Raw genomic sequence first — 25,491 nt, 5'->3', positions numbered from 1 at the left:
CTAAGTCTCCAGCCTAACAAGCACACATGTAAAATGAAGGCTGAAAACCAGATGACCACTATAAAAATTAAATGGGTGTAAAACACCCAAATGAAAGCTCACGACTTCCAAAATGATGTGGTGAATGGGAGCTGGCTCCAGGACCCAGTGTGCAGTATTGCAGTATTGCAGCTGCTTCTCTGAGCCGCTCAGAAGGTTTGTTTGGAGGTGACCAGGGATGAAACCACTCAACTAAGCAGAGATATCCCTAGGGAAGGAATCAAGGTCGCGCTGCTGCTGGGCAGCTCCGCTGACAGCACTGCTCAACAGCTCTACACCAAACCCCTCCAATACCCACCCCAACTGTGCAGGATGCACTGAATGCCTCGTATCCCAGGGACCAGGGCAGGATCGCTCAATGCATCAATACCCTTGAGACACACTTGCAACACCGGCACAGCTGCTTTTTCCCCCCAGACACCCCAACTTCAGATTCATTTCAAGTCCAAGCAAGAAGCTCCTGAAAACGCACCACAAGCTGGGCGCTCCTCTGTAGCTCCATGGCGTGGGCCGCTTGCTGCTGCAGAATGTACAGCTCATGCTGCCGCAGCAGCTGCTGATGGGAGAGGAGCTGGAGCTGGTGAGCGTGCTGGAGGGAGCTCCTGGTCGGGGGGTACATAGCGGGCCACAGCGGGGGCGCCCGGTCCATCAGCTCCGCTGGGGAATGAGCAGAGATACAGTCAGGGAGGCAGGAGGATGGGGACGGCTAGAGGGTTCAGGATCACGCAGGGCAACTGTCTCTACCCCAGTCCCAGGGTGTGGGGGATGCCAAACATCGGGCTATGCAAAAATGCAACCAGAAATGCAGAGAGGAAAGGGTGCTGCCTTTCCCTCGGCAGCCCCACTCCCACCACCCCATGGGTCCTGCGGCCATCTGACTTGCTTTGCTCTCTACACACCCTCGGTTTGACTGTCCCTGGCTTAGCCCACGAGTAGTTTTTCCTAACCAAGGACCCAAAGTCTATGGGGTCCTGCAGGGGATGAGGAGCCACTGCTGAAGATTACACATTTCCATGTCTGAAACACACCTAACAAGAGGCCAGCTCACGCCCACCCTAGAGCTGTCGCTGCTGGTCCCCACGGGTACGTACACTCCCATCCAGCCTGTTTCCTCCACAGCTGTCAAAGCATGGCCCTCAGGGATGTGCTCACATCCTTACCAAAGTGTGGCAAGTGCTCGCTGGGGATCACAACAAGCTGCCCTGACTGCGGGTCTCTGGCAAACTGGTAGGCGGAAGGGAGAGCTCCCCCCATGGCAGGGGGGAAGCCAGGAGTCATGCCCTGGTGCAGGGAAGGGTGACCAAGTCCTGGAAGAAGAAACACCACAGTCAAAACTCAGGAAACGCAGGCAGCTCCTACCCACAAAAGATGTCACCTACCATTTGACTGCTCCAAAATACCTTCTTCCCTTTCCCCTGTGATCAGATAGCAGCCTCACTGGGCACTTAGCAACGCCCTTCCCTGAATTGCATTGGTGTGAACACCCCATGGACACATCGCTCCCTCCCAGGGCACTCACCGTAGGGATGGCCGGCCAGCCACATGGAGGGGCTCCCCGTCCTGGGGAGCCAGGGGTGGGCTGCCAAGTGTGAAGCCGGGTCTGCAGACCAGCGCCCGGAGCCCGTCAAGGCTGGGCCTCCCGTCACCATGAGGTTGGAGTTCAAACCATTCGTGGCGCAGCCAGAGGGGTGTATCCGGGCAAAATCTGCCAGCTCCTTGCTCTCTCTGGTGATGGGGAAGGCAAGAGAGAGAGTGAGAGAGGGTCTGAGTGCTGCAGGTTACTGCGCAGCTGAAGGAGCACAGGGGTATGGACCAGTCTGCTGAGCGAGTGCGTTTGCAAACTAAGGTCAAACACTCAAGGAGAGCTGTGATGGGTGTGGTTAACATCACGTCCAGAATAAAACATCCCATCTCCCCATCTCTTTGCAGCCCGCACAGATTTGCAGCAGTCTATTGGGATTGCTCTGCTGCGAATTCAGGATCTGCCCGTAACCCCACGGTATCCCACTCAGCACTCCTCTCTGCACCAGCGAGGCTGATGCCAGCAGCTTCACCAGGATGGGTGTAACCCTGCCCCTCCCCAGACAGGCTGTCCCCAAACATGGCTGGTGGCACTGCGGCAGAAGACCCTGTCACCCTCCGACCCTCACCTGAGCAGCTTCTCCTGATCCCGCTCCAAGCGCCCTGCCAGGAGGTGGCTGTCCCGGTGGCGGCTCCTCTCATCCCCACAATCATCTTCCGAGCGTCCGTGCCCTAAGAGCCAATCCAGCGCCATCAGACACAAGAAACAATCCAGGGTAATCTGTCCCCTCTCCTCTGGGCATGGAGAGGCAGTACCCTGGGAGCCAGCACACCCAAATGCCACTGTCCCCAAGACTGTATCAGGTTCAAGCCCTGAAGGACAGGGCAAGGCTCTCTATGTGATCAAGATATTCTCACTAAGGCAGCTCCTGGTAGCACCCAGGTGCATGTGGTTTGAGGTCCGTGTCTTCAAGCCATCAAGGGACCTACTCGCCAGGTCAGGCTGGTCTCCCAGGACAGGACAGCCACCAGCCTGGGAACAGCAGGACCAACGGGACCATTTTTGCTGAAGGACAGTGGCACATTTCCCATCTCAGAAGGAGACGAGGCATGGCTAAATCCCTGCATCAAAACACACAGCCCTGCTTAGCACATCTTGCGGGGAGCGGCAGATTTTATCTCTGCACCTTCTGAAGCACTTTCTGCTCTTGTAAACCAGTCTGGGAGCATGGTATGCTCTGAAGCCCTGTCCTTCTGCAACAGGCAGAACCAACACTACGGATCCTCACAAAACCAGCATGCTCCGCTCTGTAACTCAACCTGCTAGCGGGAATCTGCACCCCCCCACAAGCCATGCAACAAGAAAGGGTCTGTCGAGGCAGGGGCACATATGGCAGATGAGGGCAAGAGTCCAAAAAGGGGGGCTGGATGTTTGGCTCAAGAAACGGCTCATCCAGAATCAGAACAGCTCTCACAAATACAGCCTGGCACAGTAGCAGCCACGTCTGCGAGAGGTTAGGAAGCACCTTCACAGGAGCGAACAGCAGCTCCTCGCTGGCCCTGCCAGGAGCTGGTATTGGGGCCACCCTTCCCTTATTTTATCCAGTCTTCACCCCAGCTGCCTGATTTTAGGCTTGTTTTTCCCTAGTTTTTTCCCTAGCTTCTTTCTTGCATGTGCATTTTTTCCATAATTCCCTGTAGCCCCTGTCCATGTTAGGTTTTGGTGATATGACCCGCTCCTAAATCCCAGGCCTGCTTGCAGTGAGCTGCCAGCCGGTCTAATGGGGCCAGGAGGAAGGTGTTTGCTTCCCCCAGACAACACCCAGCACGTCCCTTGCCCGGGCGATGCTCTGCACCCCGCAGGGCTCAGCGACGCATCACGGCCTCGCACGGCTGCACCCTGGCTCCCAGCAGCCCTTTCCAGGGTCCTCACTCTCACGTCTGGATAAGGTTTGGCACACAGGAGAGCATCTCGGAACATCAAGTCTATTCTGCTGACAGGCAGCCTTTTCAAGGAGGGCTCCACTGTGTATTTCCACAAACCTGGACAGCCCGTGGTTTTTTTGCTGTCAAGTCTCCAATTCCCTCAGCCTGTACTGTCAGAAGGAATCCAGGAACAAGACAACATCTCTCCCGGCTCCTCTCCCCAAGGCTCCTTCCATGGGCTTCAGGCAGAAAGCAAAGATGCTTTAAAACCTGGCACACGCCTCTCCCTCCCAAAGGACTTGCCAGGGTCACCATGTTTCCCTCGCAGCCTGCCAGGACACTGCGTGCAGTGGCTGCCCCAACCAGCCCCTCGTCGACTCGCTGAATGGTGCCCTATGCAGCCTCTGTTGCTCAGTTTTACTACCCAGCCTCCACAGCATGAGGCACTGGGGCTTGCGAATCCCTCCGGCACCCCAGCATCCCTCCCTACCTCTCCACCAGCATCCCCACTCACGCACAAATCCCCTTCCACTCCCTAGCCCATGTTTTCTCCCCTTGGAGCCTCTTTTCCTATTTATCTTCCCCAATCGATGCCCAGTTGCCTCTTCGGTGTCAGCAATATGGAGCAAGCCCTTGGTTAACTCACAGCCTCCCTCCCCTCCTTCATAAAAGGTGAGCTGACCGCCCCCCCCCAGCAGCCTTTTATTAGAAACATATTATTTTGTTATTTTACCTCCGCTCCTCCCTCTCCCATCTACATCACTTGCTCTCCATTATTCATAGACGGGTTTATCATCTTTTTCTCATCCCCCATCCAAACACACACACTTTCTTATTCATCTAATTCCTGCCTGGACCCCACCCCGCCGACAGGACAGTCCCTTTTCTGTACAGACCGGTGATTGTCCAGACAGTGAATGATCATTTTGTCTATATATATGAACATGACGCACGGACCGCATAGAAAAATTCAATCAGTTATGCACAGAGGAAAGGCTTAGGTCCGTTTCCTTGACAACCAATGCCCAGTACTAAATACTTGCATTTTACTTGCCAAATACTACAGATTAGCCAACTAAAGCCTGCTTTCTCCTTCTTAAAAGGTCTAAACATTCAAGCACCGTCCACCCAGCGCAAGCAAGCTAATGTTATTAGACGAATATCTCCTGGCACACAAAGGTGGGGGCAGCATTTGGGGGGCGAGAAGAGGAGAAAAGCAGTCTTGTTTTCTGTCTGAAAGCCAACTGCATCACTTAGCAACGAGCCCGGAGGCCTGCCAGAATTCAACCCTTGTTTGCAGCCTTTTAGTTCGGCTCAGTAAATTACATTTAACGCAAGCTGGGAGGGTCTGGGACGATTGAACGGCTGAACAAACAGCTCCCTGTGCTGCCCACGAGGTCCTTGGTCAGCTCCCGCCTGGCCGTGGGGAAGGCAACAGGAGGTGATGGGAATGGGGAGAGGGGCTGCTGGCCGGGAGAAACCGCCTCTTGCCTCTGAGGTTTGGGAGAGGGGGGCAAAGGCAGAAAAATGGGAAAAGCAAAGGCTAAAAATGGAAACCCAACCATTGCTTGCCGGCCGCTCGCTTTGGCATCGCTCCTAGGCACACCAGAGCCAAGCTCTCCCCACGCTGGGCAGCCCCCAAGTGTTATCTTGCTACACAAGCCAAGCAGAGGACCAAAATACTTGCCGGAGCCATCCCCCTCCTGCCAGCACCACGGCTTAAATCAAAACCATGAGACTAAAACACCAGCACAAAGGTGGATTAAGGGGTTTCTCTGTCACTCCCTTCGCTAATGGGGATCAAACACAGGGAGAAGGGTTGTTCTCGGAGGTGGGCAGGGGATGGCATGGGGGAAAGGGGACTCCTTCTTGCATGGGGAGTCCTGCTCCCTGCTGTGGTCTACAACGTGCCCTCGGCTGGGAACAGGAGCCAAAGAGAGCTGAGGATGCCAAACTCGGCTCACACCACACAGCCTGCACTGGGTGGCTGCTCTCCCCAGGGACAGATCTGACAGGGAAGTCCCAAGACAGGTCTGAGGAACCTACCTTTGATGCTGCTGAGAGACAGTGAGCGATCCCGGTCTGCCAAGCTGGGCCCCAGTTTGCTGCTGCTGCTGCTGCTGTTGTCCTTCTGCCGGGCCACGGCCACAGCAATGCCGACGGGCAAGTGCCTCACCTCCACCTCGCCTTGGGAGCCGATGCTCTCACGGCCAAAGGATTTGGCACTCTCGGGTCTCTCGGGGTCCCTCTTCAGTTGCTTTGCTGGCTGTTGTGACAGCAGCTGCTGCACTTTAGAGGCGCCCAGCTGTGAAGAGTCCAACTTCATGTTGCCCAAGCCACCAAAGGGGCTCTTCTTGCCACAGCTCTGCCGGGACGCAGTCTCCTTGGCAAAGCTGCCACTGTACTTGATGAGGCTCTGCATGGCCGACCCTTCGCCGTGGGAGGCGGGGTGGAGGACTTCCGTGGCGCCCCGCGAGCCCACCACCGAGGACCGCGGCAAGCCGCTGGGGTCAAGGTAGACCTTCTTGGCTTCCTCCTCCGCCCGGGTGACGTGGTTGTGCTGCGCGGCCAGCACCGCCATCTGCGTGGTGGCATAGTTGCCCATCTCAAAGGGCTTCCACTTCTGCTCGGGCGGTTTCAGCTGACTGTGGTCCAGGTGCTGCCGGGAAGAGTCCAAAGTGCCATACACCTTTGCTGCTTCTTTGGAGCTGGATCGCTGGAAGCGGTCCCGCTCGCAGGGGCGATGCTCTGCCTCTGGACTCGGCTTCAACAAGTCCTTGGATGCCAGGAACTCCCTGCTCTCCGGAGAGCCCAGCCCTGGCCGGTTGAGGAAGGGCTCCGAACTGACCTGTCTCTTCAGCGCCATGGAGTTCGCCCTGATCACTGAGCCCTTCTCCCTCAGAGCCTCCATCCTTTTGGCATCGCTGTGGCAAGAAAAGTCCTGGGACAAGAGCGTGCGGGAGGCATCCACAAGGCACCGCTCCGTGGGCGACTGCAGCACCCCCACCTTGCCAAGGTCCTTGTCCTTCACCTTGTTGTCGCGGGCCTGTGAGGCGATTTGGATGGGGCCGCTCCTCTCGTCATAGGCTTCGACCGAAGGCACAAAGGTGGGGGCGATGACTTTGTGCTCCCTCCCCAGCTCCTTGGCTGGTGGGAAGATGGTGTACATGCTGGAATGGACGGGCTGCGGAGGGAATGTTGTGGCCGGCGTCATCTTCCCCGGCTGCGAGGAGTGTGGGGATGGGCAGCTGCAGGAGACGTGCAAAGTGCCCACGGAGGGCAGGAGGGGCTCCCCCCGCTTCAGCCGCTCGGCGTGGGCGTGCGCAGAAGGCCTCATGTTCTCATCGTGCCGAGCGGGATCCTTGGCACAGCGGTCCTGCTCGGCACCCAGGACCTTCAGCATGGGGTCCCCACCGCCGTTGCAGTTGCTGAGGGAAGAGCTCTGCAGTGGGTTCTTGGACTTGGGTTCCCCGCTGCCCATGCCCCGATTTGGCATGTGCTCGGCCAGGAACGGCGAGAGACGCTCACCGACCTTCACCGCCTTCTCCACCACGCTCACTTTCCGGTCACTGTCGGGCTTGCTGTCCTGCGTGAGGTCTACCACGCTGCGGGGCCGGGGCTCCTCCTTCGGCTTGCCCTCCTTCTTGGCAAAGGGCAGGGACAGATCGCTCCGGCATGCCCGCTCCTTCCCGCTGGGGTCTTTCAGGCCTTCTTTCGAGCTCTTGTGCAGCTGCCCAAGATCCTTCTCCCGGAGCAAAGTGCTCGACGTGTGGTTGCCCGCAGTCCTCGAGAGGGGAGGCTGTGGGTGCAAAGCAGACTGGCCCGCGTGGCTGGACAGGTAGAACCCATCTGCAGAGCAAAAGCAAACAAAATTACCACGGGCCTTCAATCCCTTCAGTCCTACACAGAGACAGGCAAGAGGTGGCAAACTGGGCAGGAACGGGTTTCAAGGATGTCTCAGACATGGCCAGGAAGGACCAGGGCAGAGGAGACCTGGCAGGTACCTCCACAGGGCCCAGGAGGGGACATAGGACAGCCCTGTCTCTGATGCAGACCGAGACCTGCGATGCAGCAGCAAGTTGGGGCTTCAAGGAGGGACCTGGCCAGGTTCCCTACAGCACAGCCACATCCAACACCTTGGTATTGCTAAGACATCCCTGGATGATAACCCAAGGGGGTTCCTGTTCTTCCCCCTCATCGTCCCAGCATCCAGCAGCTCCAGCAGCCAAGCAAGCCCCAAGGACAGGGTGAGTACCCAGGGATGACAAAGGGGAAGGGTGCGCAAGGACCCAGACTCACCTTTTTGTGACTCAAAGAGGCTGTGCTGACCCAGCTGGGCCAGGAGAGGACTGCCGGCGCTGGGGGGCTCGAGGTGGCTCAGGGGAATGTACGACGGATAGAGCCCGTTAGGCAGATGGGAAAAGCCTGCAGAAAATGGGAAACAGAAGAGGGAAACACGTTTCAGCCCAAGCAGCACGCCGCCTTGGAACAAGCCCCGCAGGAACACAGACTGTTGTGGCTGTCGGTCCCTCGCGTGCCAGGAGCAGCGGCTGCAAGGACGCATGCGGCAATGCACACAGCCCAGGGTGGGGAGCGCTGCTCGGCACTCCCGCTTCAGGTACTGACTCCCCACGGCGGGTCCCTCAGCTCGCCCCTTGCACCTCTGCGGGGCTCTAACTTTGCAGCCGGTGGGCTGCAAATAGAGCATGCTGCTTTCTGAGCAGAGCCTCAAATCTGTGGCAAAACGGCTAAACCACCTGGCTGATAAGCTGCTTTATCACAAGTACAGCAACCTGTGGGTGAGGGCACTCCCCAACATGCTTCCCGAGCAGCAGTAAGACCCTCTTGCAAGCACAGCTTTGCCAACACAGCCGGTCCCGGCTGCAGCTGCCCCACACCAGGTATGAGCTTTGGGGAAAGCGCGAGAGCATCCTCCACAGCAGCTCACACAAAGCATAGTTTCACATACCCAAAACCAGCATCTTATCCCCAAGGAAGGCAAAACAGACAAAAAAACCTGCTGCCTCCTCAGGAGCTCATACAAAGGCAGAGTGCCCCCAGGACCGAGCTGCCAGCGGTCTGGATTATGTCCTGGACACTGGGGCCTCCTCCAAGAGTGGGCCCCCCAGCAACGTCCTCATACAAATAATCGTCAGCAGCATTTCATGAGCGAATACAATGACCGCAATAGTGGTAATAACACAAGCGCTTGGCTACAGGCAGCAATTCCTCTGCAACACTGCCACCAAACGGCACCCACACAATACTACAAACCCCAACGCTCGGCGAGAACCAGCTTCCCAGTTGGTGCCATCATTTAAAAACCGATTAAAAGCCATCAGGAGAGTCTGAAGGAGCCAGTCAAGCCCCCTGCAACCCTCCTCCCTTCCCCTCATACCACATTAGCAACAAACCTCCCTAAAATTCAACAATCCCACTGAAAGCAACCAGGCAATGAGTTTCTCAAGTGTCCAGCACCCAACTGGATCAAAACAACATCACACCAAAACCCAACAAGAGACACAAGTTCAGTCCCCGAAGCTGCACGTGGAGCACCATCTGCGAGAGCTAGTCAATATTTCACATTATTTAGACAGCCAGGATCTCTTTCGCATGCATGTTTGCATCCCGGCACATGTGCTTCACCAACGCGGTGCTCCGCACAGCTCCTGGCCCAGATCCATCGCCCGACAGCTCCCAGCAGCATCACCCGCACACGCCAACCCTCCAGTGGCAGGACCAGGGGAGCTGCTGTGCCCATGAAGTTCAGCGCAGAGCCCTTTCCCAGCAGGTAAAACTTGCCATTTAATCTTGTGCAGGGTGCTGTAAAGGCACTGAGTGTGCACATACATTCACACCTCTCCTTGGTAACCCCAAAACCTTCATATTGGAGCATTTCCAAACACACTTTCTTATTCCAGGACTGGAGAGTGCTGGGTAGCACCCAGGGGTGCCTACCCTGGGATAGCTCTGAGCAGCTCCACTCCACAGCGTGTTTGCCTCAGCCGCGTCACCTCCACCGCACCACTCCGGCATGGCTGGGCTGGCGATGAGCCAGCGTCTGGAGCAGGAGCGACACATTTCCGAGGGAACGCAACTCCCATCTGGCAGAGCACATGGTTGCAGCACGGCAAACCCCCTGAAGCACCCCATGCCACACCAGCCTGGCGGCCCCAGCCCCAGACATCCCCACATGAGACCCTTCTCCCAGCCAGACCTCGATCCCAGCTGCAGCCCTCCAGCAAGCAAGAGCACCGGCATGGCAATTGTGGCGAGACACATCCCACGCTGCAGACACCGCCGTGTGCAGAAGCCCATGGCACGTCCGCGTTTGCACATGGTGCAAGGATATGAAGCCACCTGCAGAACTCCAGGAAGGGGACACGATCCAGTCCTGTCATCCAGCACAGGGACACCTGCACACAACTTAAGCTACTGGTACCCAAAGAGGCATTTTGGCATCAGTTACACTCCTGGTCGTACTGGGGCAGCTCCCTGCCTGTGGCATCTTATCCTACCCAGAGATAACACAGGGTCAGCCCCAGCCCCAAATGCTCTGGGGCTTCCTCCACAATCAGCATTATCACATCCCACCGCTGGGATTCAGCCTCAGCCTGGGGCTGCAGGAGGAGGAAGAGGAGTGGAAAGGTCAGCCGAAAGAACGAGGGGATGAACTGTGGGATAACAGTGGCCGAAGGGCAGGTGAAATCCCCTCCAGCTGCCCAGCATAAGACAAGCTGTCACAGAGGTTTTCTAGCTGCTGTCCTGGAGCAGGGAGCAGAGCGGTGACAAGCAGCTTCATGCGCAGTCCGAGCTGGGGACAAGTTCACCTGGACAGACTGGGGACCTTGCAGGGCAGTGTCACCACCCCAGCTGGGAAGCTGCAGCAGAACTGAGCTGATGCCACCAGCCAAGCCCCAAAGCCACCTCGCACCGGGCAGCCCTTCCCAGAGCCTCCCGCAAGCCACGGCAGCAGCGCTGCTCCTGGGAGAGGCATGGGGGCTCAAAGCCCATCCTAAAGCTTTGCAGGTGGGGAAACTGAGGCACGGGCAGCTGCAAGGACCTGCCTGCACCACCCAGCTGACCAGCAGCAAAACCAGAGAGACACCTGAAGCCCAGCCTCCAGTTTACCAGCAACACTGTTTTCCCTTCCTAAATGCCCGGAAGGAGAAACTGCTCAGGCTGTATTTACCTGGCCTGTTCTCTGCCAGAAACCAGAGCTGGGGCAGGGAGGAGGGATCCAAGCCACAGCCTTCCTGGGGATGAACCCAATGCAAATCCAACCCCAAGGCACTGCCAGAGCATCCCTTCCTCCATACAGCCCTCCAGCAGGAATGCTGACGGGCTGGCGTAAGACTTGCACACAGCCCGAAACCTGCTGCCCCGCTCCCGCAGGCAGGACCTGGAGGTGAAGCTGCTCCTTCACGCACTAAGTAGCTGCATTTGCAGGAGGCGGCCGCAGGCAAGTCGCTCCCTCCTTGGATATCCGAGCCAGAAAGCGATGCCAAGGGGAGAAACTCTACCGCAGTGAGCAACGCACAGCTCACCCCAACCATGGGCTTCTGCCAGGGGAAAGGGAGGGGAAAGGGGGAAACCACAACCATCTCCATCTGCCCGGGGCCAGAGCATTTGCTGAACCAACGCAAGATCCGCTTCGCCCAGGGACATGCCGACAGGTTTCGGCAGGCTGAGCCACGCTCCTCCAGCCAACTGCTCGCCCAGAGGCGGGCTGGCACCACAGCGCAGGCAGGGAGGTACGAGTTGGCAGTGCTGCCAGCACCAGACCGGCTGTGCCCCCCTTCCCGTCCCTTCCCTGCCACACCGCCAAACACGCGTGCCCATCAGCACGGCCTCTGGCCGCCTGGGAAAGGCACCACCACCACGAATCCCACGTGGGCGCTTTGCCGGTGTGGACACACACGATCCAAAGCAGCCCATCTCAGAGGGTAAAAGGGTTTAAGGGGCACAGAGCTCGTCCCTCAAGCCACCGTAACCCTGCAGGAAGGTGCCAGCCAGCAGCCAAAATGCACGTCCCTGCTCGTCCCTGCTCAGCTCCCCTTTCGATGCTTCAGTGAGTGCAGCGGATGGGCATGGAGCAGGGACACACGCCTGTCCCCTCCTTCCCAGCTCCAAGAGGAGCTGGTAAAATGTACCTGCTTTGCACGACTGAGACATAAATCAGTAAGAGCTGTTACTAGAGGAACTTGGCGGGTGCAGATGTGTCAGCCCAGTTGAAAACATCTTCTTCATCTTTGCTCAGCTCTCCAAACGGCACACGGCTGGGGGAAATGGTACGGCGGGGTGACTCACCACCGAGAGGGGATGTGACTGATGGGGAGATGAGATACCAGCAACCACACAAACCGCACACCGAACGTCTGGAGGCCAGAGGTCGCGCCAGGGGAAGCGGGAGGGAAATGGACCCCACGTGCTCAACCCACTCGGGGTTTGCCCGAAGCTCCCCAGGAGGACAGAGCCACCAGAAAACATCCCCTGGCCGAGGTGGTGAAGGCAGGCGGGCGGACGTGCCCGCAGCAGAGCAGGCTGCCACGTGCCACCAGTCGCCCAGAGTTTTTAACCTGCGGGCTCTCTCCACCTCGGCCCCCCTGGTCCCCAGGCCTGAAATTCAGCCCCAGCCAGACCAGTCGGCCAAGCCTGGGTTGTGAAAGCGCAGGGCAGGAGGGGGACACGTTGGAGCTGAACACATCTCCCCCGCAGACACAGCTCTGTCCGACAAGCCAGCCTACATGCTTGATGTGATACGTGTGTGTGCCAGTGCTGGGAAAGCTGCTCCACCCCAGCCCGGCTGCAGACAACCGGCTGGTACCTTCATGGCATCTCCGTGCTGCCCTCCATGCCAGCTGCTGACCCGGTGCAGAAGTGACAGCTCACTCTGGCACCCACAAAGGGTCAAGGACAGCAAGCAGGGGCGACACAGAGACACCACTCAATGGGGAATTCACTCCCTTGGTCTGGTTTTCCAAATCAGCAGGTAGCACCAATGCATCAGGGAGAAGCAACATCCGCAAAGCCTCTGTTCGTGCCTGGGGACGGCTCTCCAGTCCCTGCTGTCATCTCGAAGGGAATCACACAACAGGACACAGCTGCATGACAGCCCCGGTGGCCTGAACAGGCAAGCAAGCGGCCACATGCCATGTTGCTGCGAAGTGCACCCCAAAGCCGAGCTCCAGGCACGAGCCATCTTTGCCCGAGAAGCCACAGCCCTGTCACCGGAAGACCGGCAGCCTCCAGCAGCCCGGGAGAAGTGAAGTAACTCTCCCCCATCGGCCCCGTCTACCCGTTACGGGTTTCTGCCACTTATGAAATATTTCCAACCGCCGGCATCTCGCCCCATCCTCCCCGGGCTGTGATGGACGGACACACTGCCAGGAAGCAGGCTGGCACCACGCAGTGCTGCGCAAGAGGCTGCAGCCACAGAGGGGCCCGAGCCGAAACGCCTGGCCCCGCGGTCCCTCCGGTCCGAGCCCAGAGGAGCTGGGAAACACAGCAGCGAGGATTTGGGTTTATTTCCATGGGATGTTTTCAACTCTGGGCACCTGAGATTTGCAGCCCTGCTGCAGCCAGGGTCTCAGCTGGCTGCTGGGCTCTGGCACGGAGCAGCCGCCCGTGGCCGGGAGCACAGGTCACCTCTTCCCCAGTCTGGCTCACACTGCTTCACAGGCAGCCAACTGGGACACCAGTCCATGCCACAAACAGCTGGATAAATGCTTAGATCCTCATGAGTTCCCTTTCCCCGGCAGGGAGGGAGGGGAACCGGTAGAAGTCCAAGCACAGCAAGTACCCGCCGGCCGCCAGCCCCCATGGGGCCCCCTCCCACCGCCGGCGGGACAGCCACCATACCAGCACTGTCTGCCCGTGCTCACCATCATCATCAGTGCATCCCCGATCCTCTCCCTGTAGAAGCAGCAGCTTCCCCAGGGAGACTCTTTTAGGGCCCCCCCCTCCAGCATACACCTCCCTATCTGTGCCCCACGACACAGGGGCACACACAGCACGGCGAGGCACGGCCGCAGCCATTTCTCATGCATGCATTTATGGCTGCAAACAGCTGAGAGCCAGGAGTGCTGACAGAGTAAATCTTTGCCGCCTCCTTCCCTGTCTGCCAGGGCAGCTCTTGTGACACCCGAGGCACCGGAGCCGCCTTGACCCTATGCCACGTACGAGATGGCAGCGGTACGAGCCCCCAAACACACCAGGCTGAAACAAAAGCCCCTGGATCAGATGCACATGGACCGCGGCGGCCGGTCCCCATTCCCACAGCCCTAAGCCACCACCACCGTCACAACCCACCGCCCTTTGCCCCAAAACCTGACCCTGCTGTGTTTACAGCCCGTACCACAGGGCTGCCAGTTGCTTCAAAGCCTTAATTTACAGCCTCGATTCTCCACATCCCCTGAAGGCCTCCGATCTCAAACCCCAGATCCAGAACAGCCAGATCAATTTAACTCCCCGTTTAATCTTCTAAGGGCCCCGGCAAGCTCAGAGACAGCATCCTCCGGCGGGGGGTCCGCGCTCCCGGCCTTCGCCGGCTCAAACACCGCCACGCAGCTTTCCTTCAGCTGCAAAAATCACCACCTTAAAAGCCAAGGCGAGTTCCCCCCGCCAGCTCAGCGCAGCTCTCTATTGTTTCTTTTAATTTTATTTTATTCCATGTGGGAATCTGGGTCCAGGCTGCTTTATTTTTAAGTGGTTCTTGCTCAATATTTACTACTACTCGCAGCTGCGTCAGCACAGGAACACCGCACGCTCCCACCAGGTTTCCAAGGAGCTCTCCCTGCAGCCATTACCCCGTGCCGATGCCGTGCCATGATTTCACTGCCGTGCTACGCTCGCGGTGAATCACAGCGCTGCCAGGACCCCCACAGCCAAGGCACACCGAAGGGCAGGGTATATGCACAGGGCAAGGGGGTTCCCTGCCTCCGTGGAAATAAATATCATCAGGCCAAGCCCTACCACTCACCTCCTCCTCACCCAGGAGCTGGAACAGCCCCAACGTCCCAGAGATGGCGGAGGTGGAGAAAATGGGAGTAAGTGGCTGCAAGGGCTCAAGGGATCAGTGCTCACGCCCCAGCTCTGTCCCCAGCATCCTGCAGACTCATCCAGTGCCTCAGTTTCCACCGTGCAACAAAGCAAATGCAATCCGAGGTCTATTAGTGCTTCAGGGCTTGGAGCGACAGGAGAAGGACACCGATGAGATGCCCTGAAGATCTCCCCTGAGGTCACCCACCAGCTCCCTGCTGACAGCGTCTTCGTGGGGGGCAGCAAGAAGCCACCCAGGTGGGGACACGAATCCCTCTGGCAGAAGGAAGGTGGCGTTTCCTCCCGCTGGAGGGGCCAGGATGGAAACCATCCCACTGGGACCCTTGACGTGACACGCAGCCGGTCTGGACAGCCTGAAACACACGGTCTGGGAAGCACCAACCCAGTCCCACGTTAACCCTGATGCACAAACACTCAAAACCAGCGTCAACACTCCTGGGTCACTGTCGGCTGCTATGGCAGAAGCTTCTCCTCTGTGTCCCCAGCCTGAAATTCCCCACCACATCAGATGTCTCCCCTTTTCCACTGGCATAATTAAACCTGACACCCCAACGGAGGTCCACTGAAATCTCCAGGCTCTCACTACGCAACGACACAGCTTTCCTCAAATAGCAAGGAGCAACTCGGTGGGCTCTTCAACTCCACATTTACTAAGATGCTGTATGGAAATTAAAAAAATAAGAATTTTAACTCTCAAATTGATTAGCAGAATCCCCAGGAATGCAGAACCTGGCTGCTAGACTGTAGCCTCGCCTTCCTCTCCTGATTTTCTAGGACAGCATCAAAATGTCTTTGCTCTGGTCCATCCTTCATCAACAGCGAAGACCCTCCAGCCACTGGTGGCTGGCATGGGGGCCCTAGGGCTGACTCTGCTCCCAGCACCGGGCTCACACCTTCGTTGCAGGTTCTCCCCCTCCTTCCTAAGCACTGAAATTTAACTCATCCCATTTTTCTTTTTTTTTTCCTTTTAAATCACCCCAACTCAGTGCAGAAGATGCGATGCAAACAGGCGAGCCCCCGCTCCCCGTGGGCCAAGCCCTGCCCGTGCAATTAACCCAGCGACACCCACGCGCCGGCTCTGAGCCGCTGTCCCGTGCCTTCGTTAGAAAGGAGCTCATTACCCTTCACTGCCAGAGCCGGGAGAGCTACAGGCACTCGGTGGGGGGAGGTTATTGCGGGATGGCACGGGTGCCGGGTCCCCACATCACCTGCACCGAGTGCCTGCCAGCAGCAATTAAATCAGCCTTCAAAGAGAGATCCCAGCTTTCCCAGCGCCATTAGCTGTGCCCTGGAGGGAACATGGTCTATTTTCAGCCACAATGACTTAAGACCAGGTCACCAGCAGGTTAAATGGGACTGTGCAGCATTATCTCCCTGCCCTCCCATTGAGAAATTAAACACCGCTGCGTGATGGGCAGCAGCCAGCCCCGCGGATGCACGCCGGGGCACCCACGGGAAGGCAAATGCCACCTGCTCTCTCCTCCCCTCGGCTTCCCATCGCCATCCGTGGCCGCCCGCTGCCCTGGCTGCCTCCCCTCTGCGTGGGGTGGTGGGTGGGGGCCCACCGCGGGATTGCCCCCCAGGTTTGTCCCTGCCTGTCCTCCTGTCCAGCATGGTGAAGGGTCGCAGCCAGGACTGTCCCCACCATGCCCAAGGCCAGGAGTGCTGGAAGGAGCCTCAGCACCTCCCATTCTGCAAACCCAAGCCCACACAGCGCCAGACCGGGGCTGCTCATCTCACCCCTTCCTCCAGAAATCAGGTGGGCCAACTGCAAGTCCCCAAGCTGGGAACTGCCCCAAGCCACTGGTTTGACCAGGGTTTCACCAGGGCCACCAGAGAGGCGGCATCTCCCCACGGCAGCTCAATCCACTTTGCCAGAAGGGCCACCCCCGAAACCCAACCAGCCACCCCACGCCACTAACATCCAGTGGGGAGGTGGCAGCTGGATGCGGGTTTGTTTTGCCTCCCAGGCCCCTGCCAGGCGTAGTCAGCACGAGCCGGGATGACTCAAAGCCCTGGGAGACGTGGTCTCCATCGCTGCTTACTTACTTACGCCCGCCTGTACCTCTCCGTGTGCCACAGGAGCGAATGCATCCCTCTCCCAGAGCCCAGCGCTGACCTCCGCAGCATCTGCAGGGACCAAAACCACCCTGGGAGAAATTCAGCTACAGGCTGTAGACATCTGGGGGTGGAAGAATGAGACCCACAGACGCTGCATGATCCCATAAGCCTCTTTTCCTTAGGAAACCAAGCTCAAAAGCTCAGCCTGTGCCCAACCTCTCCTCTTGACCCCATGTTCAGCCCTTTTTCCTTCCAGAGGCTCCTGCCCTCCCCGCATCCTCCTGAACATCAGCCCACGCCACCTTTTCTGCACTGAAAAAGCACTGCACTGTGAAGCAAAGGGGTCTCTGCAGCCAGCAAACGCCCAACACCACGTCCGTCCCCGCCGCCAGTAACAGGAGATCAACACAGAGGCAAATATTACGGCGGTGCGGTTTAATTCCTGCTGAATTATGCAAATCCGTATTCAAATTGAAGCACAGCCCTTGGGCTCTTGACAAATTGCCAACCTGGCCCCGATGTCACAAGGCAGTGACAGGCAGCCCTCCATCAGGTGAAGCACTACATGGATGCCCTATATACGTATGCATACGCACACACGTATTTGCACATCTCAACTAGGGAGACCAAGGAGCACCTGCAAGAACGATTCAAGAGTGACTTTTGCACTTCTCCTTCCTCCCAACTGCGTTTAGCCTGGCCAGGGAAGGCCACCCAGCTTTTGTGTCCTCCACAGGATGGAAGCAGCCTGAGTTGACGGCGAGATTCAAAGCAGGAAAGAAGATAAAATTCACCATGGCTGAGGCTGGGAAGCCTAAAACGCTTGTGCCAGTATGAATGTCAGCCCTGAAGCCGAGGAAAGGAAGATCTGTCCACAAAATAGTCACAGAGAGGGCGCATCTGATGAAAGTAGGAATTTCCGATCCCACACAAACCCCGAACATCCATTAAAAGCAACGGAAGAATTGCCGCTTTGTGTCGCTAATCTCATTAGGGAGAAAGCCCCGCTGTAGCGCTGTGATTGCAAAGGGAAACCCCAGCACGCTGCGCTCGCTGTGAGCCCGGTGCGGCGTGCCTGCCCGGCGGAGCAGGGCTGGGGGAAAGGTGTGCTGGGCTTTCACCCGCATCCCGGGAAGGCTCCTGCACCCATCTTCACCCACCTGCCAGGATCTTTACTCACTGGAGCATTATCCGCTTGGCTCGCGTGTGACGTGGCACGTGGGATGCCTCCACACCCAGCAGATCAGGACACAAAACATGAGAATTACACACACTGTGCGGTGGTAACACAGGGGCTATTTCCTTCACACACTGCTACCGGCACTGCCTGCAAGCAGCAAAGAGCTGAATCCCTTCAAAAGCCTTTCTCCCAAGCACGCTGGCCGTTGCAATTATTATTATTTTTTTTTAATTAAAAGCAATTAAACCAACTGTATTAAAAGCATATTCAAGCCACAGGGAATTCTGCTGAGAAGGGATCGGGGCAGAAAGGGAAGCAGGGGCAATATATCTAACCACCGAACATAAAAAGGGATCTTTGCTTGCAGTAACGTGGCAGGGTAAGATGGATGGCGGCAGGAGCAAGAGCAACCTTTGCAGAAGTTGCCGGGGATGCAGATCCAGAGAGACAGTGCTGAGTGCCTTAAAATCTCCATTATTCCCCTAAAAAGGCACGTTCTCTCCCAAACATACCGCATCGCTCCTTCCCTCGCCCCGAGCCCACCATGTTCAGCTTGCCTGCCTGCTTGCAGCTCTTTCAAAATGGCTCTTTGGCCACTGCTATGTTGGCAATAAAATTTATTCCCAAGGTCATTTCAATCCTTTTGCCACTATTTCAAGTCTCACTGGATTTAAACAAAAATCAGCCTCAGATATACAGAGCCCTCCCTCACCCCCTCCCTTCTGCCCAGCACCTCCCTGATTTAGAGATACCAAACTCTCAACTACCTTTCACTTCCCATAACCGTCAGCGACAACAGCTGGAGAGGGAAACCGGAGCATATTGTGCACCCAACAGCTGATCCTCGCGGCGTGGGGAGAGAGCCCAACTGTCACCGCCGCAGCGCTGCCGTACGGCAGGGCTCTTGCCGCGCCGTCCTCCCCAGTCAGCGTGGACGGGGCTGGGTATAAAGGGTTTGTGCAGTTGCCGTCCCCTTGGTGTTTAAGAGCTGGAGAGAAGCGAACGATAAGCAAAGCAAATAAATAGCAGAGAGAGACGGTGTTTCTCCCCAGCCGACGGGTGCGGCGCGATGCCCGCAGACATCCAGCTGTGCCATGCCAGAGCGAAGCCAGCCAGAAACACGGGGCTGGGAGGAAACATGGGGAGAAGGAAACCCCCAAATCCTCACGGCCAGGGAGAGGCAGCACCCTGCAGGGCGGCCGCGCCGGAGCGCTCCCCTCCTCAACTTTGCTTTTTATAGAGCATCCCCAGCTGGAAAAGCCAGCGAGGGGCTGCCGCAGCTGGACGCAGTGCTGCTCCCTCGCCCCAGCCCTGCAGGCAGGGAGCTCGGGGCTGCCCTCAGCTCCCCCCCCCCCCCACTTCCCCAACCGCACCTGCATTTTCGGGTCGGTTCAGGGCCCACCGTGCTCTCCGTTTCAGCAGCGAGGCAGAACAAAGCGCGCCCTTGTCCTCGGCACCTCGGGCAGGCGATGCTGGATCGCATTACCTAACCCAGACCAACATCTCCTCGTCCCGGCAAGGCAGCCTTCGTGTCAGCACATGCCAGGCTGGCCCCGATTCCCTGCACCACCTCCCGCCCGAAGCTTTAACTGGACCAGTTTAGCACACGCTGAAAACACACGGAGCCTTGTTTCAACTCGTCGGGCGCTAACCCCAGGTAAAGGAGGTGATCCAACACCCTCCCGCCAGTCGCAGCCGCGGCCGAGCCGCAAGGCGCTCACCTGGAAGGCTGCCGTAATGACGTTAATTCCCCTTAACAATGTTCATTTCCATATTCATCAGAAGATGGTGAAATGACAAGATGGGGGGTTATTTACAATATAATTATAAACTAATTTCAGCTTTACCCTGGGTTATCCTAAGAAGGAGATCTAAAATTTCCCTTACGAAAGCCCTGCTCTGCTAACCACGTCTGCCGCAAGATTAATTCCCGGCGATTTCCATTTCTCCAACAGCTGCTGTGCTGAGAAAGAGCAGGAGTCTGTCCCCAATGGCGGAGACCCGCCTGGTGCCCCATGCCATCCCAGGCTAGGATTTCTAGCACCGGCACATCCTCCGGATCAAATTTTCACGGGCACACCGTCAGTCGGGGCTGGGACCGCTGGGTCCAACCCCACCAAGGAGACTCGGTGCTGGGTGGGGGGGCGAGGCTCGCTCGGGGTGGGAGAAGGGTTGCTAGGAACCGTGCTAATAAAGCACATCTTTGCCAGCGCCGTGTATCAGAGGTACAGCCAAGCTCCTGCCTGTTCAGCTGGGAAAGGCATTAGAAACCCTAACACAGTGGAGGATCCCTCAAGACCTTGCTCTGAGCAAGTTTACGTCACCACGTTGGCCCTTGGGCTCTCATCCGCAGTCTGAGCCCAGCGGCCCTACCACCAGCTACCGCCACTTGGGATGGGAACTTCAACGGGGGCCAGAGGACAGGGTAGACAATCCTTCCCACCCCTCCCGAAGGATGGAGATGTCACCCCTCAACCCACCGACCACCAGGACCTTGCAGAAACCATCGGGACATCAGGGAAAGGAGCCCCCAGCACCCCAGGAGCGCATGGTGGGAGACTCTCAAAAATGCAGAAGCCCCTTTTTCCCCCCCCTTTCATCCGCAGTGCAAAACCAAAGAGACCGCTCCTGCCTTGCTCACAGCCTACGCGTTGGCCGCAGGCCCGAGGGAGCTACAGGGGCATCACATAACAGCCGAGCGCTTCCTCCACCCCTGGGGATGCCGGGTGTAAACAGGAGAGCGTGATGGGTCTGAGCACAACATCCCTGCCCGGCGCAGGCCAGCGTCACCTCCCCGAGCCCTACCGGGACAAGCACGCTCCCTGCTCTGCCTGAAAGCACATATCAAAAAGCATCTAATTTCACCAGGGCCTCAAGGGAGAAGAAACATCTCCCCAGGCAGGTCCGCATTCCTCCTGGTGTCACAGGGCAAGCCCCTGCCCCAAGGAGCCCCCCGCCGCGCTCAGCCCCTCGCACCACCCCCTGGGCGGGCAGGGAGGGGGAACCGTGATTTCCAGGGCCATTAAACACCGATGGTATTTTCCTTGCAGCATCAAAACATGACCAAAAAGAGCCGTGTTGAACCACAGCCAAAATCCCACCACTGGTCTGGGAGCCCCCTTCTCCCCAGCCCAGCTACAGGGAGGAGCGGGGCACGGCTCGGTCCAGCACCGCATCGGTGCTATCCTGGTGTCTCCGATCAGCAACGCGATTTTAGCACGCATGCAGTTGAGATGAGCAAATTGTGCTTCTGCTGGCACCGCCGACGGCAAGGCCTCCTCTGCAAAATCTGCCAGCTCAGCAGAAGCACAATTTTGCCATTATAAGGATGGCTACAGTGGGATTTTGCTGGCACAGCAAAGCTGTCCTGGGGGGGGGGGGGATTTTTTTTTTTTTTCCCCTCCCCCCTACACTCCTACCTGGCCCAGCTGTCTGGAAAACTTCTCCCTGGGCACAGCAGGCCTGGAAGCAGGGATGGTTTCCAATCTACCTTAAATTGCTGCATTTGAATGCACATGCTAATGTGGAAGTAGGAAAGCAAGCACACCAAAATCTCTCCCCTCCCGCCTGACCCGCTTTCCTTTCCGCCACTGCTCTGGGGCTGGATTTAACACAGAGTCAGCTCTGCTCGTACAGGTCTGTCCCTTTCCCAGGGCACTGGAAAGTGTTTCTGAAGCGTATTTTAATGGGAGAGGCTGGGTATCCTTTTATACAAACACGGATCTGTTCTGGTAGCCCCCCCATACGCATCCCACCCAAGAAAGGATACCTCAGTACAGGGCAAAAAGCAAATTTTTATTATTATTATTTTAAACTCAGAGAATCTCTTCTGCATGCAGACGATATTTGCTCGCCATCAGCCCCGCTGCCTGGCAGGGACGCAGTCCCACAGCAGCCCTTCGCAATTGAGTCCGAGGGAGCCTTTTCCACCTCCCCCAAAACACAGAAGCTGCCAAGAGCAACGCGCCCGCCGCGGGATGGAGCCGAGACCAGGACACTCACTTGGACCCGAAGACGGTGGGGTAGGGAAGGAGCAAAACTACAAACCCCCCATATTTTTGAGCCGCGGGCTGCGGAGCAGAGTGAGCTCGACCGCCTGACTCCATCGATTGCAGCCTCTTTTTATGCAAGGTCTTCCCGGCAAGCTCGGCCGCTGCCAGGGATGAAATTCCATTGCAAACAGTCACCTTCCTCCCCTGGCCCTCGGCGGGGCCAGTCGGGAGCACCCCCCTGCTCTCCTCGGGGACGGGGAGGCAGCGATGCCTGAGAGCACCCAGGGGTGGGGGACACGGGATGGCAGCCCCGCAGACGAGGGCTAGCTCGCCTCCCGCCTCGGCCTCCAGCTCACTCCTCCCTCCGTGTGCTTCCAACAAAGGGGCTTCTGTCCCCGTCCTGCACGGCGGCGGCCGAAACGCTACCACGGAATAGAACCCCCCCCCCAGAGAAGAGCCAAGGGTCTGGGGGTCACTGGAGGCGGCCCAGGCGCCTGTATTTTGGCGCTGGGGCAGAGCCCAGGCTGCCGGAACGAGCAGAGGCTACGAGAAACATAAGTCATCGGTGCCAGCGATAACTGGATCCTCAAATATGGCCAATCACGTTATTTTTACAGGGGCGTATTTATTTTAGGAGGACGTTGGGACGGATTCAACAGTCTCTTTCTTCAGCCCGACGGTATTTAAAGATTGGCTTGGACTGGCTCTATTTAAAGGCTTCGCCTCCTGCCCACTTTTCTTAACCCCTTGCACAAGCCTTTCCTTTCCACCCCTCCAAACCCCTCCTAAAAACAAAACAAACCAAAAAAAAACCACAACAAAAAAAAAAAAAACCACACACCAACATCAACACTGCAAACGCAAACCTACAAAGGGCCCCTCCGTAGCAGGAAGCAATCATCATTTCAAACGATATTGTTAAAGCCGTAAAAAAACAAAATAAAAATCCCTGCCTATCCCCCTGCCGCGGTATAATGGAAGTTTCGACTGTTAATTGTACGTATCTTTTTAACGCAGTTTAGCCTGGTTGTGAATTGCCGTGCTGTGGCGAAGCCCATGTCACAGAGCGAGCTTTGCGAGCGATCATCCCGGGGAGCGCACGGAGGAGAGCCGGGCACCACGGAGGTGCGGGTGGGGATGGGGGAGGATTTTCAAAAGACTTCAGAGAAAGAAAAATAAAAATAATAAGACTACATTAAGAAAAAAATTGGAGGGGTCACAAAACCTGTTGCCTCTGTGAAGGGCCCCAAATCTGAGGCTTGCTCCCAACCCAAGAGCTCGCGGCGCAGTGGGAAAGCTCAGGGACGGCGGCAGGGAGCAACGCTTTGTCGGCTCGGCCGGAGCTCGGCGCGTCCCTCCCAGGCTGCCTGGATTTCAGGGAAGCACCAGAAAAGGAAACTTTGGGAGGGGAAATAAAAGAAAACACACAAAAAAAAGAAAAAAAATCACCCAATTAAAAAAATAAATAAAAAAACCCAACCACACAACAATCCGCACTTGGTTTGGCTTGAGATTGTCCAGACCAGACTAATTTTTGCAGAGATCGCATTCTGCTTTAGCAGGAGGCGGAGGAGGGGGAAAAAAAATACCCAGGACAAAAAAGGGGAGGGAAAAAAAAAAAGAGAAAGACAAAAGGGAAGGAAAAAGCAAGGCGTTTGCCCATGTGCTTGGCTTCATAGCCGTTCGCTTTACACCTCTCCTCTTAGCACCTGGGAAATTGGCACTGCCACCTAGTCTAAAACTAATAAATCTTTTTCCCTCGATTCGGGCTGCTTCCTTCTCTGCAGATGTTGTCAATCAGGTTTGCAAATTTCAAAGTCATTCATCCCGGGCGGCTGGGAGAAAAGCAGGTTTATTATTGCAAAACCTGTCACCCTCCCAACGCCTAAAGTAAACTCCGAGTCACCCCTCCACGCCCAGGGGAAAGAAAGGGGAAAAAAAAAAAAAAATAGAGCCAGAGAGGGAAATCAAACGGTCAGAAATCCCTCGCGTCCTCCCAGGACAAGCTCGGCGGCAGCGCAGCGAAAGAGCGGGCAGGAGTGCGGGCAGGAGTGCGGGCAGGAGTGCGGGCAGGATCCTCCCGACGGCTGCCGGACCCCGCGGCATCCCACCCTGTGAGAAGCTGGGAAAGGGAGCTCGGAAAGGGGGGAAAAATAAAAATCCCTCCCCAAAAAAGAAGTAATTGAAGCAAATAAATTAAAAGCTGACTGGGGAAAAAAAAATAATAAACCTCGTACATTTCAATGGCTTTTTTTTTTTTTTTTTAAACGGAGAGACAACCGTGGGGCTGCCCGGGGATGGACCGCGTCGAGAAGGGGAAAAAAATACAAGGAGGGAGCAGCCCCTGCATGGAGGTTTTCTTTGCAGGTTTAAAAAATAGTAATTACCAAGGGAAACAAACCCAAAACCCACCGAAACGCGCAGCGCTGCCCGGGCCGGCGGGGACCGCACCGCCCGCCGCCCGCCGCCCCCAGCCCCGGCGCGGAGGGAAATCACCAAAACCGCCTCGTTTTGCCCCTTTTCTCAGCCCGAGGGTGGGGTTTTTTTTTGCCGAGCCGTGAAGCAGCCCTTTCTCCTCCACCTCCTTCCCAGCCTTCCCGAAAATCGGATTGATTTCCCGGATTTATTCCACAAAACACCCGCAGCCGCCTCGGCGGGGATCGTCCTCGGAGCCAACAAAACCCTGCGCTGGGGGGGGATTTTTTTCCCCCATTCCTCTTTTTTTCCCCCCATTCCCCTATTTTTTCCCCCCATTCCCCGCCCCCATTCCCCTATTTCCCCCCCCCCCTTTTTTTTTTCTCCAAATCAAAGTCAAGCGAGGCAAAAAACCCTTGCGGAAAACACGCGAAAAAGCTGCAAGCATACACATATATATAAAAAAATCAGTATTTTTTTTGCGCTTAAAGCCCCGCCGGCCCCCGGGGGTCCGCAGCACCCGCCGCTGCCCGCGGAGGCGCAGGGGAGGGAAGGCGGGGGGGTGGGTCTGCCGGGGGGGGTCCGCGGAGCCTTACCCGGGTGGGAGTGGAGGCTGATGCCCGATGCGAGGAACTTGCCGGGCTGGAGGGCGGCGGGGAGCCCGGCGGCCATGGGACCGGCGGCGGGGGCCAGGCGGCCGGTGGCTCCCAGGCGGTGGCTCTCCATGGCCAGCCCGGAGAGCAGCGGAGGGGGGCCGTGCACCGAGCGGGGGGGCCCGAAATCTCGGCCATCCATCATCCACTCGCCGGCTTCAAGGAGTCTCCCGGATCGCTGTCGGTGCCCGCCACCGCCTTACCCCCCCCCCCCCCCCGCCCCCCCACCCCCCCTCCTCCTCCTCCTCCTCCCCCAAAAAATCAGATGGTTTTCAAAAATAAGGCGTCCAAGCGTCCCATGGCGCGGTGCAGGGAGCCAGCCCCGGCGCGGCGGTCTCGGCGCTGCCTGCAAGAGACAAGCGGGGTGCGGTGAGCCGACCTGCCCCGACTCCCCTCTGCTCCCGGCCACCCCCGATAAACAACCCCCCCCCCCAAAAAAACCCACCCTCACCTTCCCGACCGGGGCGGGGCGGGGGGAGAACGGGGGGAAAAAAAAAAATAATAATAATCATCCAAGGAAAACTCATGGCAAAGGCGGAAAAAAAAATTTAAGTGTTTAAAAATAATTTTTTAAAAAAAGAGTGTTAGATTTGTCGCCCCCAAAGCCAAAGCCGGGCCGGGGAGCGCCCCGCCACCGCGCCCG

At 57.3% G+C, this 25,491-nt stretch overlaps 1 protein-coding gene across 1 annotated transcript in view; it reads right to left on the bottom strand.

Moving 5' to 3' along the window:
- TNRC18 (trinucleotide repeat containing 18) overlaps positions 1-24,993 on the bottom strand; it is a 57,181-nt gene extending 32,188 nt beyond the window's left edge. The window contains exons 1-7 of the mRNA XM_059826696.1: positions 24,792-24,993; positions 7,786-7,911; positions 5,533-7,335; positions 2,190-2,292; positions 1,559-1,764; positions 1,200-1,346; positions 512-696 (exon numbers count right to left, since the gene is read on the bottom strand). Coding sequence (XP_059682679.1) covers positions 512-696; positions 1,200-1,346; positions 1,559-1,764; positions 2,190-2,292; positions 5,533-7,335; positions 7,786-7,911; positions 24,792-24,993 — 2,772 coding nt within the window. The remainder of the gene's footprint in view (positions 1-511; positions 697-1,199; positions 1,347-1,558; positions 1,765-2,189; positions 2,293-5,532; positions 7,336-7,785; positions 7,912-24,791) is intronic.
- Between the last annotated feature and the right edge of the window lie 498 nt (positions 24,994-25,491).

Source organism: Gavia stellata, chromosome 18 (assembly GCF_030936135.1).
Source record: "Gavia stellata isolate bGavSte3 chromosome 18, bGavSte3.hap2, whole genome shotgun sequence".
Classification (NCBI taxonomy): domain Eukaryota; kingdom Metazoa; phylum Chordata; class Aves; order Gaviiformes; family Gaviidae; genus Gavia; species Gavia stellata.
This window is presented reverse-complemented; position numbering and strand designations above follow the sequence as displayed.